We start from the raw sequence: 19,447 nt of genomic DNA, 5'->3' as shown, positions 1-19,447 counted from the left end.
GTCTACCACTAAATCCAAAAAAAAGATTAAAAACATATACCTAAACACTACAAAATCCTGTATAAATATATATTATTACTAAAACAACATCATTGTTTTAAAAATCTACATTCCTAATCACCACCACAGATCCACAAATTTCATGCCGAAGGATGTTCAATATGACATTCTATGTCAAAAATTCAAAAATAGGGGCGCCTGGGTGGCTCAGTGGGTTAAAGCCTCTGCCTTCAGCTCAGGTCATGATCCCAGGGTCCTGGGATGGAGCCCCACATCGGGCTCTCTGGGCAGCGGGGAGCCTGCTTCCTCCTCTCTCTCTGCCTGCCTCTCTGCCTACTTGTGATTTCTCTCTGTCAAATAAATAAATAAAATATTAAAAAAAAATTCAAAAATAACCTGGGGCACCTGGATAGAGTATACAATTCTTGATCTCACAGTTTTGAGTACAAACCCACACTGGGTGTTGAGATTCCTTAAAAAAAAATTGAATTGAGGGGGAAAAAAAAGGAACCCGGAAACCTAATACGTTAGAATAGGGAACGCATCAACAGCTGGGATTGCTTTCCCAGAGTCCTAACAAAGAATTTGCCATAGTAAAACATATGTTTGAGGATTCTAGATGCAGAAACAGTATGAACAAACAGCAACAAAATGGTAATTATGTGAGGTAAAAGATGTGTTAACTAATCTTATTATGGTAAATATTTTACAATATATACATATATCAAATCACTATGTAATATACATTCAACTTATACAATGTTATATGTCAACAAAAATATACCTCAATTGTTATCTAAATAAAGTTGGGAGAGGCACCCAGTAATGAGCAAACAGCATAAGGAAAAAAGAAGAAAAAGAAAAAGAATGTTTAAGACCACTGAGGGGGACGCCTGGGTGGCTCAGTTGGTTGGGCAGCTGCCTTCGGCTCAGGTCGTGGTCCCAGCGTCCTGGGATCGAGTCCCGCATCGGGCTCCTTGCTCGGCAGGGAGCCTGCTTCTCCCTCTGCTCTGCCTGCCACTCTGTCTGCCTGTGCTTGCTCTCTCTCTCTCTGACAAATAAATAAACAAAATCTTAAAAAAAAAAAAAAAAAAGACCACTGAGGTACCTCATGGAAGCCTCAAACATGCTGAGCTCAGAAAGAGGTATGGACCTGTAAATGAATGGCAGGGATTAGGACCCTAGGGAGCTTGCCAAAGTACCTTCTGTACAGTCTCTTCTTCCCCCCCAACCCTAGATTTTCATTGCCATCCTATTTCTCTTCTCTTTATTCTTCCTCTCCTTGCTCTTCCTCCAAAATCTGCCCCAGTACAAACTTTCTCTGATTTCCAAGAGGAAAACACTCATTCTTCTTTAGTGATTTTATTCCTCCTCTTAAGTATTTGGCTCACACACCTCTAATAGTGTATTATATTCAATTATTTGTAAAATACAATAACCCATTATACTTTTACCCCCATGATGTGGCCCAGGGCTTAAAACAAGGGTCTCCTATGTTTACCTATTTACCTACTGGATGAGTGACTATATCTTATCTAAATATATTTGATATATTCCTGATACATTAAGTGTATTTCCTCCACAAAGGAAATTTGGGGCACATGCTGAATTAATCAACTATAATTCCTAAAACTAAAAATCAAAATCTCATTCTACATCACGGCCTATAGTTCATTTTAAAACACGCATTGATTCATTCACACACAGCTCTTTTTTCTGCTTGTATTTTAAGTTACTCTATCATGGGCACTTTCATAAACTGCATTATGTAATTTCTGGAACAACATGGGAGTGTAAGTAAAATATACGGCCTTGGCAAAATGAAAAGAAGAAAAAATAGGGGTGTGTTCATATGCATTTAATAAGAACATAAAATCTGAAGCAGATGGGAAATCAAACTAATCCATCATTTTAATGATTCTCAAACACAATCCAGAAGCATTCTATCACAAAGGCTTAGGAGAAATGGGGGCTCAAGTTACCCACATGTCAATCTCATCTGGTAAGCACAGGATAGTTGGGATACCTTATGAAAAGGTACCATAGACAAGTACATCTAAATGATCAAAGCACTAAGTGAGGCCACAATTTCAACCCTCAATCAACCCACAGCATATGTTCCTAATTACCAAGTATGACATTGATGTTTGCTGTGTATTTTCCAGTTCCATTAACCTGGGCTCATTTTTTCCTCCCCTTTTAGAAAAGCTCATACAAATTCTGGTTTTCTCCCAAGCCTTCATTTCTTATTCCCTTTATTCAAGAACCAGATTAGAGATCATACTTCCAAGAAAGCCAAAGTGTACTTATTATGTAGATAAAAACAATTAAGGGATGCCTGGGTGGCTCAGTCAGTTAAGCTGTTAAGCGGCTGCCTTCAGCTCAGGTCATGATCCCAGGGTCCTGGGATGGAGTCCCACATCGGCCTCCTTGCTCAGCAGGGAGCCTGCTTCTTCCTCTGCCTCTGCCTGCCACTCTGCCTGCTTGTGCTCTCTCTCTCTGACAAATAAATAAATTTTTAAAAATTAAAAAAAAAAAAAAAAAGATATGGATATAACAGATACTCTTAGAGGCACCTGGGTGGCTCACAGTCATGAGAGAGAGCTCCCCCATCAGGCTGCCCATTCAGTGGGGAGTCTCCTTCACATTTTTTCCCTCTCCTTCTTCCTCCCCCTTTACCCCTGCCCGCTTGCCCAGGCTTGACTGCATGCACACTCTCTCTCTCAAATAAGATCTTTAAAAAAAAAAAAAAGAAATACCCTTATTAGTGCACAAATATTATTCAACTTTAGAATGAAAGTTCTTTCTTCTCAACTAAAAAAACTCTAACACTCATTTGGCTGCCCCTTTGACTATTCCACACAAACGATATTTTACTATTAAGTTAAAGACAAAGGCAAATGAGGTGGCATGTCCCTGTAGCCCCCGTGCATGGTAAGTTTACCATCAATATGGTGACTTCCCAGAAGTGGACAACCACCAGGCTGCCTAAGGAGGGGTGAACCAGCCCAGGAAACATATGAGAATCCAATTCTCGGGGTGCCTGGGCAGCTCGGTTGATTGGGAGTCTGCCTTCAGCTCAGGTCATGATCCCAGGGTGTTGGGACTGAGCCTCATGTTGGGCTCTCTGCTCAGCAGGGAGCCTGTTTCTTCCTCTCCCTCTGCGGCTTGTGCTCTCTTGCTTGCTCACTCTCTCAAATGAATAAATAAAATCTTTAAAAAAAATAATTCAGTTCTAAGACAATTTCTTAAAATACTGCTTTGGATAGATTATTATAGAAAGTTAAAAAGGACGCCAGGGCTCTTCTAACCCACCCGAGGCTGCTCAAGCAAGCAAAAATTATAACCTTCTGAAGTGGATGCTGTAAGAACTTCAGCTAAAATTCATTTAAACTGCCTTCTAGGGGTGCCTGGGTGGCTCAGTGGGTTGGGGCCTCTGCCTTCGGCTCAGGTCATGATCCCAGGGTCCTGGGATTGAGCCCCGCTTCGGGCTCTCTGCTCAGCGGAGAGCCTGCTTCTCCCCCTCTCTCTGTCTACCTCTCTGCCTACTTGTGATTTCTGTCTGTCAAATGAATGAATAAAATCTTTAAGGAAAATAAATAAATAAATAAATAAATAAACTGCCTTCTATGGGGACTCCACCTGGGTGGCTCAGTCGGTTAAGCGGCTGCCTTCAGCTCAGGTCATGATCCCAGGGTCCTGGGACTGAGTCCCACATCAGGCTTCTTGCTCTGCGGGGAGCCTCCTTCTCCCTCTGCCTGCTGCTCCCCCTGCTTGTGCGCATGCTCTCTCTCTCTCTTTCTCTCTCTGATAAATAAATAAATAAAATCTTTTAAAATAAATATAATTAAATCGCCTTATATGGATGTCTCGCCAGATGATACAATTCTTGACGGCAGGGAACATGTCTTGGCCATTTTTCCAGGCCTGTCCTGATGGCCAAGACTAAAAAGAACATAGTAAATGGATAAAGGGATTCTGTTGTGATTATTTTTTTTTTTTTTTTAAAGATTTTATTTATTTATTTGACAGGGACAGATCACAAGTAGGCAGAGAGGCAGGCAGAGAGAGAAAGAGAGAGAGAGGGAAGCGGGCTCCCTGCTGAGCAGAGAGCCCGATGCGGGACTCGATCCCAGGACCCTGAGATCATGACCTGAGCCGAAGGCAGCGGCTTAACCCACTGAGCCACCCAGGTGCCCCCTGTTGTGATTATTTTTATAGAACAGTACCACTTATCTTTCTTCTTCTATTTCCTTTCTTCCCTTCTCCTCAACTCAGACTCCTCTTTTATTTCCCAGGAGAGCGCTGGTTCTACTACCTCATGGAGAAATGTGAAGAAAAAACTGTTACTCACGGGAGGACATCAGGATGGTTACAGATGAGTTTGCTCATCGACACGCAGAGCCGTTCGTGTAGATCGTGGTTGACTTGACCTCCGGCTTTAATGGCCTCAGCATTCCTTTCCAGCAAATCCAAAAGAAGAGGGCGCAGCTGGCGACCAACAAGCACAGTACAGTCCTTATCCAGAAGTAACTGGGCTAAGGTATTCAGGATACACTGGCGATCCTGAGGTGTCCACACCTGAGAGAAAACAATGTATCTTATGTAAATGCTCCTCATTTACACTATGCAGAATAGCAAAAAGTCCTAGCTTGGAATCAAAACATCCATTTCCAGATTTCATAGGTGAGTTTACCTTATAAAACACAATGGGGGTTTCTGCAGTAGAAGATTACAGTGAGTCTAAAGTAAAAGGCTGTTACAAAGAAGTTTCAGTCCACTGGGGTTTATAGCAAAAGTACTGATACCTGAATTCCATGTAAAATGCTACACAGCTTCCCTGAAAAATAATCTGTTTCATGGTCTCAATACTTCCCAGAGAACTCAGTATTTCCTCCAGCTCCTTTGCTCTTGAAGGAAAACAAATTGCATGGGGAAAACAAAACAAAACAAAAACCTCGCTGTTAGTAGGCAAAACTGCCAGCTCTCTTGAGGGAAGGACAGAGGTAAGAAATTAATTCCAGAAAATGAATGAGGATATCCCTGTGAAGTCTTCAGCCTCTGATAAACAAAATAGAAATCAAAGGAGACAGCTACACTTTGATATGCAAGATGAAATAGACCACAAAATTCTAGTGCTTGAGCTCAGAATGTTCATAAGAATAACAAGGAAAACTGAAGTGTGTAAAAAGTCTCATGATGCTAGTGTACACGCAGATCTACATAACACTTGCCGCGGACAATGAGACTGCAGATTTAAACTGCTTAAGCTATCCAATGCTGACCCAGCAAATCCAATGCTATGAATTTATTCTAAGGAGTTTCACACTAAACAGTTATCTGTAAGAGTGCAGCTTGAACACAACCTAAATACCATATGCAAAAATTTAACAATTTTTTCCAAAATTATCACTCATGAAAGGTCACCTTACACCTGAGCTCTTATGAAATCTTCCAAAATACAGGGCATTAACTCATAAAACAACTAATTCTGAATAAAGCACTGATGGGGGAAAGATATTACACTGGAACAATTTCTATCAGTATTAGTCCTACAAGAAAATTTAGCAGATTTGGTCATGATTCACAGGGGCATGACATGACATTTTCAACTGCTGAATGTCCCTATAAACACGCCCACGAAGGATATCATCATGTAAAAAGTATACAGTAGGGGTGCCTGGATGACTCAGTCAGTTAAGCATCTGACTCTTGATTTCAGCTCAGGTCATGGTTTCATGGTTGTGAGAGCCAGCCCTGCATCTGGCTTCACGCTGGGCACTGGCACCTGCTTGAGATTCTCTCCCCCTAACCCTCTGCCCCGTCCCATCCCTTCACCTCTCAAAAATAAAATAAGTAAATAAAAATAAAAAATAAAAAGTAGGGATGCCTGGGTTGCTCAGTCAGTTAAGCATCTGCCTTCAGCTCAGGTCACGATCCCAAAGTCCTGGGATCAAGCCCCACGTTGGGCTCTCTGCTCAGGGGGGAGTCTGCTTCTCCCTCTCCCTCTGGTCTTCTACCTGCTTATGCTCACTCTCATTCTCTCTTTCTCTCAAATAAATAAATAAATATTTTTTAAAATAATAATAATAAATAAAAAGTAGTTATATTGTGAAGAAAAAGAAACACATCATCTATAAAATGAAAACACTGCAACTATCCTGGACATGTTATACAAATGGATACTTGCACATTAGGAAAAAAGCTCCAGAGAGAATAACATTATGAACTTTCTCTTCAAAAGGTAATCTGGGGGTGCCTGGGTTGCTCAGTAGGTTGAGCACCCAACTCCTGATTTCGGTTCCGGGCATAATCTCAGGGTCCCAGGATCTAGTCCTGTGTCAGGCTCCACACTCAGCATGCAGTCTGCTTGAGGTTCTCCCTCTCCTTCTCCCTATGCCCCTCCCCCTGCTCATTCTATCTCAGATAAATAAATAAATAAATAAAATCTTTTTTAAAAAAATGGTAACCTGGAAAACTGTGTTAGAAGAAATAGATACTGGGGCACCTGGATGGCTCAGTGGGTTAAAGCCTCTGCCTTCGGCTCAGGTCATGACCCCAGGGTCCTGGGATCGAGCCCTACATCGGGCTCTCTGCTCAGCGGAGAGCCTGCTTCCCTTCCTCTCTCTCTCTCTGCCTGGTTCTCTGCCTACTTGTGATCTCTGTCTGTCAAATAAATAAACAAAATCTTAAAAAAAAAAAAAAAGAAAGAAAGAAATGGATATTTAGCTTTTTTTTTTTTTTTTTTTTTTTGTAAAGTAAACTCTATGCCCAGCATGGACTCAAACCCCTAACCCAAGATCAAGAGTTACAGCACTACCAACTGAGCCAGCCTGGTGCCCTCAGATATTTAGATTTTTTTAAAACAAACGAACATAAATAAATAAATCTTTACTGACATATACTTTACAATAAAATCCATCCATTTATAGTTTGATGAGTTTTGTTATATGTACATACCTGTGTAACCACCACCCAAATGAAGTATCAAACCCAAAGTTCCCTTCTGTTCCCTGGCAGTCAATCCCCTCACCAATAGGCAACTAATAATATGATTTTATGACCACAAATTAAACGAGTCTAGAACTTTATATAAATGTAATCAGTACGTGCTCTTTTCTGTCCAATTTCTTTTGCTCAGTATAACGCTTTTGATAATCATCCATGTAATTAAATGCTTCAATAATTTATTCCATTTTACTACTGGCAGTTTTTCACTATGAATAAATCACAACTTTATTATCCATTTACATGCTGATCGTTATCTTCACTGCTTTGCTGTTCCCAGCTATCATCAAAAAAGCTACCATGGGGGCACATACCTCCGTGGGTCAGTCGGTTAAGCATCCGACTCTTGATTTTGGCTCAAGTCATGACTTCATGGTTGTGAGATCAAGTCATGTATTGGATCCCTGCTGGGCGTGAAGCCTGCTTACCTTTCTTTCTCTTCCTCTGTCCCTCCCCCTCCTCTCTTTTAATCCCACTCTTCAAAAAAAACAAAAACAGAAACAAAAAAAAAAAAAAACACCTACTATGAACATTTGGGTACAAAAAATTCATGGGCATATATTCATTGCTTTCTTTTTTTTGCACCAGTTGTAATATACTCATTACTCTTAACCTTTTACATTACCAAAGAGTGAGATTACTGGGTCATGTAACTCTATGCTTAATTTGAAAATAAATTTTAATTTAACTTAAAAAATTTTTAAAGATTTTACTTATTTGAAAGAGAGTGCACATGTGTACACATGCATGAGCTGGGGGAGAGGCAGAGGGGAAGAGCAGAGGTAAAGGGACAAACAGACTCACTGCTGAGCACAAAGCCAGATGCTGGGCTCGATCCCCAGGCCCTGAGATCATGATCTGGGCTGAAGACAGACACTTAATTGACTGAGCCACCCAGGAACCCTTAACTTAAAATTTTTTAAAAGAAATTTTTCGGTATTTAATTTTTTTTATTAACATATAATGTATTATTAGCCCCAGGGGTAGAGGTCTGTGAATCGCCAGGTTATTTTTAATTTTTTAAAGTAAGTTCTACACCCAACACGGGCATGAACTCACAATCCTGAGATCAAAAGTTGCATACTGGGGCTCCTGGGTGGCTTAGTTAAGTGTCTGCCTTGGTCATGATCCCAGAGTCCTGGGGTTGAGCCCCACATGGGGCTCCCTGCTCAGTGAGAAGTCTGCTTCTCCCTTTCCCTCTGCCCCTCCCCACAGCTTATATTCTCTCTCTCAAAATCTTAAAAAAAAAAAAAAAAAACTTTCTGATTCTCCCAGTGATTTTCCTTTAACCATTTTTTTTTTTTTAATTTCGTTTTTCAATATCTAACATTTAGGGATTTTGCCAATACCTTTCAGGTTTGTTTTTTTTTTTTCCTAATTTAATTCCACTGGGGTCACTGACTATTTGGGCATGACTTTAATTCTCCTAAATTTATTGAGACTTGTTTAATGGCTCAGAATATGCTCTATCTTGGTGACTGTTTCAGATCTGCAGAACATGTATTCTACTGTTACTGGGCAGAGCATTCTTATAAATGTCAAATGGGTCAGGTTTGTTGATAGTGGGTATTCCACATGCTTAATGTTTTCTGTCTTTGTTCTATCAGTTACTCAGGATAGAGTGTCAAAGTCTCCAATTATAATTGTGAATTTGCCTATTTTTCCTCTTCTGTCACTTTTTGTTTCAGGGATTTTGATCTTCTGTTATTAAGTGTAGGTATATTTAAGGTTTCGTTCTTAATCTACACGACTGCTATTTGGAGCTGGACAATTCCTTGTGAGGCTATCCCATACATCATAACGTATTTAGCAACATCCCTGGCCTCTAAACACTATATGCAAGAAGCAACCGCACCACCACCAGTTGTGACAACCAAAAATGTCTCCAGATTTGCCCTTAGGGGCAAAATTACCCCAGTTGAAAACCACTAGGTTGGGGCGCCTGGGTGGCTCAGTGGGTTGGGCCACTGCCTTCGGCTCGGGTCGTGATCTCGGAGTCCTGGGATCGAGTCCCGCATAGGGCTCTCTGATCAGCAGGGAGCCTGCTTCCCTCTCTCTCTCTCTGCCTGCCTCTCTGCCTACTTGTGATCTCTCTCTGTCAAATAAATAATAAATAAAATCTTTAAAAAAAAAAAAAAAGAAAACCACTAGGTTGTATTAAAAAATACTTGAAACAGGGACAACTGGGTGGCTCAGTCCGTTAAGCCTCTGCCTTCAGCTCAGATCATGATCCCAGGGTCCTGGGATTGAGCTCCACATCAGGCTCCCTACTCAATGAGGATCCTGCTTCTCCCTCTTCCTCTGCCTGTTGCTCCCCTGCTTGTTCTCACTCTCTATTCCTCTCTCTGTCTCTGTCAAATAAATTTTTTTAAAAATCTTTAAAAAAAGTACCTGAAATAAGAACTGGAAATAAGGTTGACAGGGGGAAAAAAAAGCTTCTTTTAATAAACTTTTATCTTTGGGGCACCTGGCTGGCTCAGTCAAAAGAGCATGAAACTCTTGATCATGAGTTCAAGCCCCCTGTTGGGTGTAGATATTAAATAAGTAAAGTTTTTTTTTTTTTTAAGATTTTATTTATTTATTTGACCTCTGTCAGAGAGAGAGAGAGAGAGCACAGGTAGCAGAGAGGCAGGCAGAGAGGGAGGGGGAAGCAGGCTCCCTGCTGAGCAGAGAGCCTTGATGTGGGGCTGGATCCCAGTACCCTGGGATCATGACCAGAGCCGAAGACAGACGCTTAACTGACTGAGCCACCCAGGCGCCACCCCCCCCCTTTTTTTTTAAAGAAACTTCTAAGTTTAAAAACTTCAAAAAATAAAAAACAGCTCATATACTATACACCATTTTAGAAAGCTTGGATTTTTATTCTAGAGACAATGGGGAGCTATTATACAGAATGGTAACAGATTTAGATGACTTATTAATGATAATTATATTAAATGAGCAGAATAGAGAACCTAGAGAGAAAAATAAGTTAATGGTTGCCCGGGAGGATTTGGGAGAGCACAGCGATACAGTGTGGGGGGGATGAGAGTTAAAAGGTATGGGGGCTTCTTTTTGAAATAATGAAAATGTCAGGGTGCCTCACTGGCCCGGTCAAAAGAGCATGCAACTCTTAGATCTCAGGGTCATGAGTTTGAGCCCCACATCGGGTGTAGAGATTACTTATATAAATTTTTTAAAAATTAGAAAAAAAATGAAAATATCTAAATACCACAGTTTAAAATAAACTGTGATAACAGTTGCACATTTCTGTAAACATAGCAAAAACCACTGAACTGTATACTTAAATGGATGAAGTATGAGGTATGTGAATTATATCTCAATAAAGCAGTTTCAAAAAATTATTATTATTATTATTATTATAGCTCACATGTATTGACTATTTACTTTGTGCCAAGCACTATGGTAAGCTCCTCACATGCATTATCTAGCTCTTACAACAATCTTATTTATAGCAATAATCATTAACCACTTTTATAAACAGTGCTTACTATAGTGCAGGAGTCTAATTCTCACAGCAACCCATAAAGTGGTAATATCCCCATTTTATAGATAAGGATATTGAAAAATTTTAAAAAGGGGGGTTGGGACGTTTGGGTGGCTCAGTCGGTAAACGACTGCCTTCAGCTCGGGTCATGATCCCAGGATCCTGGGATGGAGTCCCACATCGGACCCTTGCTTAGCCAGGAGCCTACTTCTCTCTCTGCCTCTGCCTGCCACTCTGCCTGCTTGTGCGCTCTCTCTCTCTCTGGCAAATAAATAAATAAAATCTTTTAAAAAGGGGGGGGGCGCGGTCTAAGGTCACAAAGATAGCCACAGAACTAGCAATCCATGTCACAGTCCGGCTCCGAAATCCTTGCAACTGTTTAGCAGCTGCCGCATGTAATATATCAAGAAACTGAGACTCAGGAGAGTTAAGTAACTTGTTCAAGGCCCCAAAAGGAATTAAAGAATAGATTTAATCTTCGGCCATCCTTCAGGTCCAGTATATTAAGCACTCTGCTCTTCCTGAACACAGACAGTGATGAAGGAGGTAAGGATGTGCAAAACTGTGATTTATAAAGCATTTTTAAAAGATTTATTTATTCGAGAGAAAGAGAGCTTCATGCACATGGGGGGAGGGGTAGAGGGAAAGAATCCTCAAGCAGACTCTCTGGTGAGCACAGAGCTGGGACCAGGTCTTGATCTCACGACCCATGAGATCTTGACCTGAGACAAAACCAAGAGTGAGACACTTAACGGACTGAGTCACCCAGATGGCTCATAATTTATAATAGTACATTTTACTAAAAACCCTTGGAATTTCCTATGAGGAAAGTGGTAAAGGTGTATTTTGTTATGCTGTTATGCTAAGGAGGTGAATTTTATGGGTTTGGTTTTGTTTTGTTTTTTTGGTTTTTAAAGTAAGTTTTAGGGGCACCTGGGTGGCTCAGTGGGTTAAAGTCTCTGCCTTCGGCTCAGGTCATGATCTTAGGGTCCTGGGATCGAGCCCCGCGTCGGGCTCTCTGCTCAGCAGGGAGCCTGCTTCCCTCTCTCTCTGCCTGCCTCTCTGCCTACGTGTGATCTCTGTCTGTCAAATAAATAAATAAAATCTTAAAAAAAATAAAATAAAATAAGTTTTAGGCCCATCATGGTGCTTGAACGCACTACCCCAAGATCAAGAGCAGTATGCTCTACCAACTGAGCCAGTCAGGTGCCCCATGGAGGTAAATTTTGGAAAGACCCAAGTATGGGGACTGGTTGTCAAGAAAACCAACCAAATTATTACAGTTTTGAAACTTTCAGTCCTACCTCCACCTCCACCTTACGGGCCAGGGATTGGACGGTGGGTTCCAACACCAATGGCTAAAGATTTCACCAATCATACCTACGTAATAAGTTTCCATATAAACCCCAAAAGACTTGGTCAGGAGAGCTTCCAAGTCAGAGAAGATTCAGATATGTGGAGATAAAGTGTCACCTCTGGAGAGGGCATGGAAGCTCTGCACTCCCTCTCACATAGCCTGTCCTATGCATCTCTTTCATCTGGCAGTTGCTGATTTATATCCTTTTATAATAATCCATTGATCTAGTAAGTACAATGTTTCTCTGAGTTCTGGGATCCACTCTAGCAATTTAATCAAACCCAAGGAGGGGGCTGTAGGAACTTGCAATCCACAGCCAGTTGGTCAGAAGTGCAGGTGACAACCTGGACTTTTGATTGGCATCTGAATTGGGGAGGGTGGGGCACAGTTTTATGGGACTGAACCCCTAACATGTGGGATCTGATGTTATCTCCAGGTAGACAGTGTCAGAATTGAGTTAAATTGTTAAGACACCTAGCTTGTGTCTGAGAATTGCTTGGAGATATTGGAAAATACACACACTAGAATAGAGTCAGAATTATAGGATGGTGGTGGTAGGAGGGATGAAAAGGAAGGAACAGATTCAATACTAAGTAAATAAAACATGGAAGATGGCCATATGTGAAGGAAAAAGAGTGAAAAGTGACTGGATAGAGAGAAGGTGGTATCACCAGCTGAGATAAAGAGCATTAAAAGGGGGGGGGGGCACCTGGGTGGCTCAGTTGGTTAAGCACCTGCCTTCAGCACGGGTCATGATCCCAGGGTCCTGGGATCGAACCCCGAATCGGGCTCCCGGCTCAGTGGGAAGCCTGCTTCTCCCTCTCCCACTCCTGTAGCTTGTGTTCCCTCTCTTGGTGCATCTCTCTCTGTCATATAAACAAAATCTTTTAAAAAAAATTTTTTTTAAAACCCCACAATCCTAAAAAATTCTTACTTCAGATCTTAACTGCAAAGAGAATCATGTTTCAAAAGTCTGCTTTCCAATAAAAATTGTTTTGTTTCCAAAAATAGGAGAAATACAGAATGGCAACACAATCAACTCTTCTTAGTAAGAGTCTTGAAATGATTACTGAAAATGGTTCAAGGAACAAACCTGAAAAACATTTTGGGTAGGACAGAATTTGACAGACAATGTAAAGCAAAGAAAAGGGAGAGACAAAGTTGTCCTAATCTCCTAATTCAACTGATCTTTCGATTAGCTTCCAGGTCCAGTACTATTTCTATATAATCTCAGAATCCACACAAGTGGTTCTCACATGTGTGTCAGATTTTCTAAAACTTTATCAAATAAAGACCACAAACCATTTCCCCACACTACTCCCAATATATAAACACCAATTTTACATCCAATTACACTGGTGTGGAAACATAAATCTCCTGTTGCTGGTCCATGATCCCCAGATTCAGAACCTGTGTTCTAAATTCTAAAGCCCACTTACAGAAAAATACCTCCAGCAACAATACATAACTCAGGAGCCTGTCACCAGAAGCTCAGCTCATACAAACTGATTATCTCTTTCCTTAGTTCTACCCATCAAAACTGAGTTCTCTCTACAGCTCACTATTTGTTTAGTGATTCCCTTCACTGGGTCTCAGAAACCAGAAACCCCAGGGTATCTCCCACCCCTTTACACTTCCAATTTGTTGTCACCAAACAGAAGTGCCTCTCATGTTAGTTTTCTACTGCTCCTGACCCAAAATACACTCCATGCTTACCAAGGAATGGAATATATATGTACACAATGCATTTATGACTGAATAAATAAATCATAGATGCTGGAGTTAGAAGGGGAAAAAAAACACATTTTCTACTATCAAGAAACTCAAAGATATTGAGGGGTGGAGAAGCATAAACTAGGAAATTAACATGCAACGTGAAAAAAAAATGCATGATAGAGGTCCTCAACTCAGACAGCAGGGAGTCAAGAGAAGGCTCTTAAAAGGCCAAAAACCTATTTCCTAGAAGATTCCAATTCACCTAATAATGCCTATGTTTAATGTCACACAGTTAGCACTAGCTGTCTTGCTTTGGCCCTTGGTGGTTTTCTGTGTTTATGAACTGTCTCCAAAAATAGATGCTAAATTCCCTGGAGGCAAAGACCGTAACGAATTTCTGTCTCCTCAGAGAACCACGCCGTGTCTCACGCAAAGCAGGAACGCAATCAATACATGTCAGCGGGCCAAAACTACGGGATGGGGCAGGAAAGAAAAACAGTCACTCTAACAGGGGTGGCTTAGACTTGGCACACTAGAGGAATATACACGGCAAAAGGGCAAAGATACAATCTCAATTAAAGAAAAACAAACCACATCTCTTTCGGAAAGCCACTGCTCCCACAGAGTTGCAGGGTCGTCGGCCGGTAGAGAGAACGGAAGGGTCTCTCAGATAAACACAAAAGCTTTCTTCCGATTTCTTCAAACACGCGCGGACGTCTCCGCCCCTGGCCACCAGCCCTGGGAAGGGGACCGGGGTGACAGAACGCCGCTACTCTCTTCCCTTAAAGTAGCGCGTCTAGCTCAGCGCCGCAGGGCACTTGCGAGGGGGGCGGCCGGGATCTGCCCGCCGATTTCCCTCTCCCTCCTTCTTTTACCTGTTTGGCCAAGAACCTGCCCAGTTCGCTGCGAGTCTTCTCGTTCTTGGCAGCGAGTAAGCGAAGCGGCGCGGCCGCCACATCCAGGAAAAGGTGCTCCATGACCGCAGGCCCTCTGTCCCCGACGGCCACCAGCGCTCCCTACTTAGCGCTCGGAGTCCCCGAGCCGCTGAGGTCCCGCACCAGAGGCGCCAGCAACTACGCCCCCAGGGAAAGCACCCCGGCTGCCCCGCAAGACACCGGGATAACTGCAGCACACGTGGGGGAGCACGCGGCGCTCTGCGTCATCAGCCTGCGACCGCGACAGCAGGGCGGCCCCAGCCCGGCCCCCTCAGCAGCGGAAACAGCAGGAGTCAATACCGCGCCAGTTCCGGGAGGGCAATAGAAGCGGACCGCTGTTGTGGTCCGGATCTCTTGCGTACAGTGAGAGTAGGTTCGGAGGCAAGGTGTGGTGAATAGCGAGACAGGAGATTCCGCTAGGCGGGAGAAGCGAGGGAGTTCTCAGTCCACCATGCCTCCCTCCTATGGAAGTATGACAAGCACGCCTCTTGCAGTATTCATAATATGAATGTTGGAAGTAAGTGCTCAGTTAGGGAATGCTTAATTAAAGTGTGGTATATACGTTATAGAATATTCAGAAGCCGTTAAAAACAGTGGAATAGAGCTTCACATTTACGTGAAGTTCAGGAACAAGCCAAAATAATGACTAAGTCAGGTTAATGGTTGCCTTACAGAGTATTGACAGCCAGGGGACCTGAGGGAACATCCTATGGTGATGGAAATTTTTCATTGTCTTCTTCTCGGTGGTGTTACTCTGGTAATAAATTTTTAAAAAGCAGAAAAACAACTGTACGCAAGATTTGTGCACCTTGTGTAAGTTACGCCCCTAAAAATTGTTTTAGGGGCGACTGGGTGGCTCAGTCGTTAAGCTTCGGCCTTCAGCTCGGGTCGTGATCCCAGGGAACTCGGATGGAGCCCAGCATCTGGCTCCCTGCTCAGCGGAAAGTCTGCTTCTCCCTCTCCCACTCCCCCTGCTTGTGTTCCCTCTCTCACTGTGTCTCTCTCTGTCAAATAATAAATAAAATCTTTTAAATAAAAAGTGTTGTGAAGGGGGGTAGATCTCTAATAGCAAGTGTATACTGTGGTTCGGTCTTTTTAAAATGTATTTGAATTTGAATTTTTTTCCCTAGGGTTTGACTGTTTGTAGTGAAGGAGTCTAGGACATTCCACCTCAGAATATACTGCTTTGGTATATTGATTATTTTTAAGTAGTAGGCAGTTGAAAAACAGCAAGTGCAGGGAGAGACTTTGTCTGAGCTCCTTTCATCTGCTTAAAGATCCTTCAAAAAGAACTCGATTGTCATAAATCCATTATTTTTGTCACCATAATCTACTTTCCCTTCCACATGTGTTTGGGACCCCTTTTTCATGTACGGATATGCCACATCTCTGAAGCCTGGTCAGAATACTGCTATTCGGTACCATGGTGTCTTTTGACTGACATCATCCATTCCGTATGTTTCATTTTCCCCTGATTGCCACACCTCATTTGTTGCTAGAGAAGTATTGTGACTGGGTTTTTCGCTTCCACCTGGAAAAGATAATCCTTTATCCACTGAATTTCTGTGGCACCTTTGTCATAAATCAAATAACCCTGTATGTATGGTTCTGTTCCTAGACTCTCCATTCTGTTCCATTAGGCTGTCTATCCTTGCAGTAAAACCATTTTGTTGTAATTACTGTAGGTCTACAGTGAGTCTTAAAATCTGGTTGTAGTAGTCAGGGTTCTCCAGAGAAACAATAGGAGATAAATATGTATAAACAAATACTTCCTATAATATCTTATTATGTACATTTTATAAATATGGAATTGACTCATGAAATTACAGCATCTAGGAAATCCCATGATCTGCCATCTGTAAGCTGGAGACCCAGGAAAGCTAGTGGTTTAGTTCTAGACTGATTCCAAAGACCTGAAACCCAGGAACACTAATGGTGTAAGTTCTAGTCCTAGAGCAGAAGAAAAATCAATGTTCCAGATCTAAATCAGGCAGGGAGACTAAATTCCCCCTTCCTGCACCTGGTTTTTCTATTCAGACCCTCAACTAATTGGATGATACTCAAACCGGTAAGGGCAATCTGCTTTATTCAATCTACCATTTCCTGCAGAAACAACCTCACAGACCCAGAAATAATATATAACTAAGTATATGGGCATCTGTGACCTAGGCAAGTTAACAGGTAAAAGTAACCATCTCACTGTTCACTGGTAGCGTAAATCCTCCAAATTTGTTCTTCAAGAATGTCTTGGTTAGGGGCGCCTGGGTGGCTCAGTGGGTTAAAGCCTCTCCCTTCAGCTCAGGTCATGATCCCAGGGTCCTGGGATCGAGCCCTGCATCGGGCTCTCTGCTTGTCAGGGAGCCTGCTTCCCCTCCTCTCTCTCTGCCTGCTTGTGATCTCTGTCTGTCAAATAAATAAAAATAAACTTAAAAAAAAAGAATGTCTTGGTTATTCTAGTTTAACAAGGGGCCTTTACCTTATTTTATAGTTTCAATTCTCTTTTCTATGCCTTTGGTTTCTACTTCATGTGCCACCATTCTCTTCAAATAAAACAGCCCTTTTATAAAGTTTTATAAATAAACCAAAGAAGCTTTAAGGTTACACCTTTTCTGGGACACCTGGAGGGCTGAGTTACTTAAGCACCCGATCCTTGACTTTGCTCAGGTCATGATCTGAGGGTCTTGACATTGAGCCCTTTGTTGGGCTGCATGCTTAGCAGAGGGTCTACTTGAGATTCTCTCTCTCTCTCTCTCTCTCTGCCTCCCCCTCCCACTTGCACATGCTCTCTCTCAAAATAAATATTTTTTTTTAAATCTCTACCTTTTCTTTAACTGGGTAAGATCAAATTTTCTCTGCTGAAGGCCCTCTTTTGTCTACCAGGTAAAACCAAACAATTATTCCTCAATAGAGATGCAAGCCCCAGAGGTCATGGGGTTATTTTGCTTCCCTACAAATTTTTATAACATAAACCTTTGTTTAAAAATCCTTCACGGGCTTCACTACTACGCAGGGCTTGATCCCAGAACCCTGGGATCATAACCTGAGCTGAAGGCAGACACTTAACCAACTGAGCCATCCAGGTGCCCCAGTGTGTGTGCAATTTTATCACATGTGTAGCTTCATTTAACCACTATCACAATCAGGATAAAGAACTATTCCATCACCACAAAGAGTACTTGTGCTCCACACCTTCCCCTTTCCCAATCCGAGCCTAACTCTGGCAGCCACTAATCTGTTTTCTATCTTCACAATTTTGTCTTTCAAGAAGTTTATATAAAAAAAAGAAGGTTATATAAATGACATCATACAGAATGTGACCTTTTGAGACCATCTTTTTCACTCAGTATAAAGGCCCTAGAGATTCAACCAAGTTGTTGGCATGTTTCAATAGTTCATTCTTTTTATTGCTGAGTAGTATTCCATGGTATGATTATACCACAGTTGGTTTAACCATTCACCTGATGAAAAGCATCTGGGTTGTTTAGAGGCTTTGGCTATTATGAATAAAGCTGCTGTGAACAATCACATACAGGTTTTTTGTTTTGTTTTGTTTTTTTAAAGATTTTATTTATTTATTTGATAGAGATCACAAGTTGGCAGAGAGGCAGACGGAAGCAGGCAGAAGCAGGCTCCCTCCTGAGCAGAGAGCCTGATGCGGGGCTCGATCCCAGGTCCCTGGGATCATGACCTGAGCCGAAGGCAGAGGCTTTAACCCACTGAGCCACCCAGGTGTCCCGACGTACAGGTTTTTAATATAAACATGTTTTCATTGCTCTGAGATACTTCCCATAGCAGTGATTGCTGGGTTGTACAGTAACTGCATGTTTTTTTAAATTATTTATTTATTTATTTATTTATTTTAGAGGATGGGAGGAGTAGAGGGAGAGAATCTCAAGCAGACTTCACCAGAATGGAGCCTGAGGAGGGGCTCAATCACACAACTCATATGAGATCAAACCAACTGTTTTACGGAGTGGCTGTATCATTTTACATGCCCACCACCAATGTACAAGAGATCTAGTTTTTCCACATCCTTGCCAGCATTTGCTGTTACTACTATTTTTTTTATTTTAGCCATTTTTAAAAAAGATTTATTTATTTATTTATTTATTTATTTGCGAGAGAGGGTGAGAGGCAGGAGGAGAGTCAGAGGGAGAGACTCTCAAGCAGACTCCCAGCTGAGTGTGGAGCCCAATATGGGTCTTGACCTCAGGGCCCTGAGATCATAACCTGAGCCAAAACCAAGAGTTGGACACTCAACCAAATGAGCCATCCAGTTGCCCCTGTTTTAGTCATTTTCATAGGGATTAGTAGTATCTCATCATTGTCTCAATAATTTGCATTTCTTTAATGACTAGTGATATCGTCTATCTTTCTTTTACATCCTAGAGGGTTAATTTTTTATACTCATTATGTTATGAATTCATAAGAAATGGATTCCAGCAGCTCAGGCGTCTTTCCTTTGGCTCTCACAAAGTGTGCTTCTCTGGGTGAGCAGGCTGGTGCTCCAGCAGAACCCAATTATCTTTCTCTATGGCTTCCTTCTTTTCCTGATTGTTTCCCTTCACTTTTTTTCAGGGCGCTATCTGTACTCTTAGAGGGTTCAATGCATACACTAATTCTCTTGGCAAGAATGTTGCCTTTAATTTGTTTCAACAATGCTAACAGCATGCTGGGGAGGGGCAGAGGGAGAGGGAGAGAGAGACTTTCAAGCTGACTCCATACTGAGCAAAGAGCCTGATGCAGGGCTCTATCCCAGGACCCCAAGATCATGGCCTGAGCCGAAACCAAAACCAAAACTGACTGAGGCACCCAGGCGTCCCTCATCTTTTTTTTTTCCTTAAAGATGTTATCTTTATTATTAATATTTTTAAAGATTTTATATATTTATTTGAGACAGAGAAAGGGAGAGAGAGAGAGTGCATGAGCAGGGGGAGAGACAGA

At 41.9% G+C, this 19,447-nt stretch overlaps 1 protein-coding gene across 3 annotated transcripts in view; it reads right to left on the bottom strand.

Moving 5' to 3' along the window:
- LOC111158834 (midasin AAA ATPase 1) overlaps window positions 1–14,545 on the bottom strand; it is a 168,551-nt gene extending 154,006 nt beyond the window's left edge. For 2 of the 3 annotated variants that reach the window (XM_022521117.1, XM_022521118.1), the window contains exons 1-2: window positions 14,444–14,545; window positions 4,355–4,581 (exon numbers count right to left, since the gene is read on the bottom strand). In XM_022521117.1, coding sequence (XP_022376825.1) covers window positions 4,355–4,581; window positions 14,444–14,545 — 329 coding nt within the window. Of the gene's footprint in view, window positions 1–4,354; window positions 4,582–14,443 lie in introns of those variants that run through there. The other variant, XM_022521119.1, reaches the window with a different exon arrangement.
- Window positions 14,546–19,447: the final 4,902 nt, after the last annotated feature.

Source organism: Enhydra lutris, unplaced genomic scaffold (assembly GCF_002288905.1).
Source record: "Enhydra lutris kenyoni isolate GAN:26980312 unplaced genomic scaffold, ASM228890v2 scaffoldscaffold63, whole genome shotgun sequence".
Taxonomy (NCBI): domain Eukaryota; kingdom Metazoa; phylum Chordata; class Mammalia; order Carnivora; family Mustelidae; genus Enhydra; species Enhydra lutris.
This window is presented reverse-complemented; position numbering and strand designations above follow the sequence as displayed.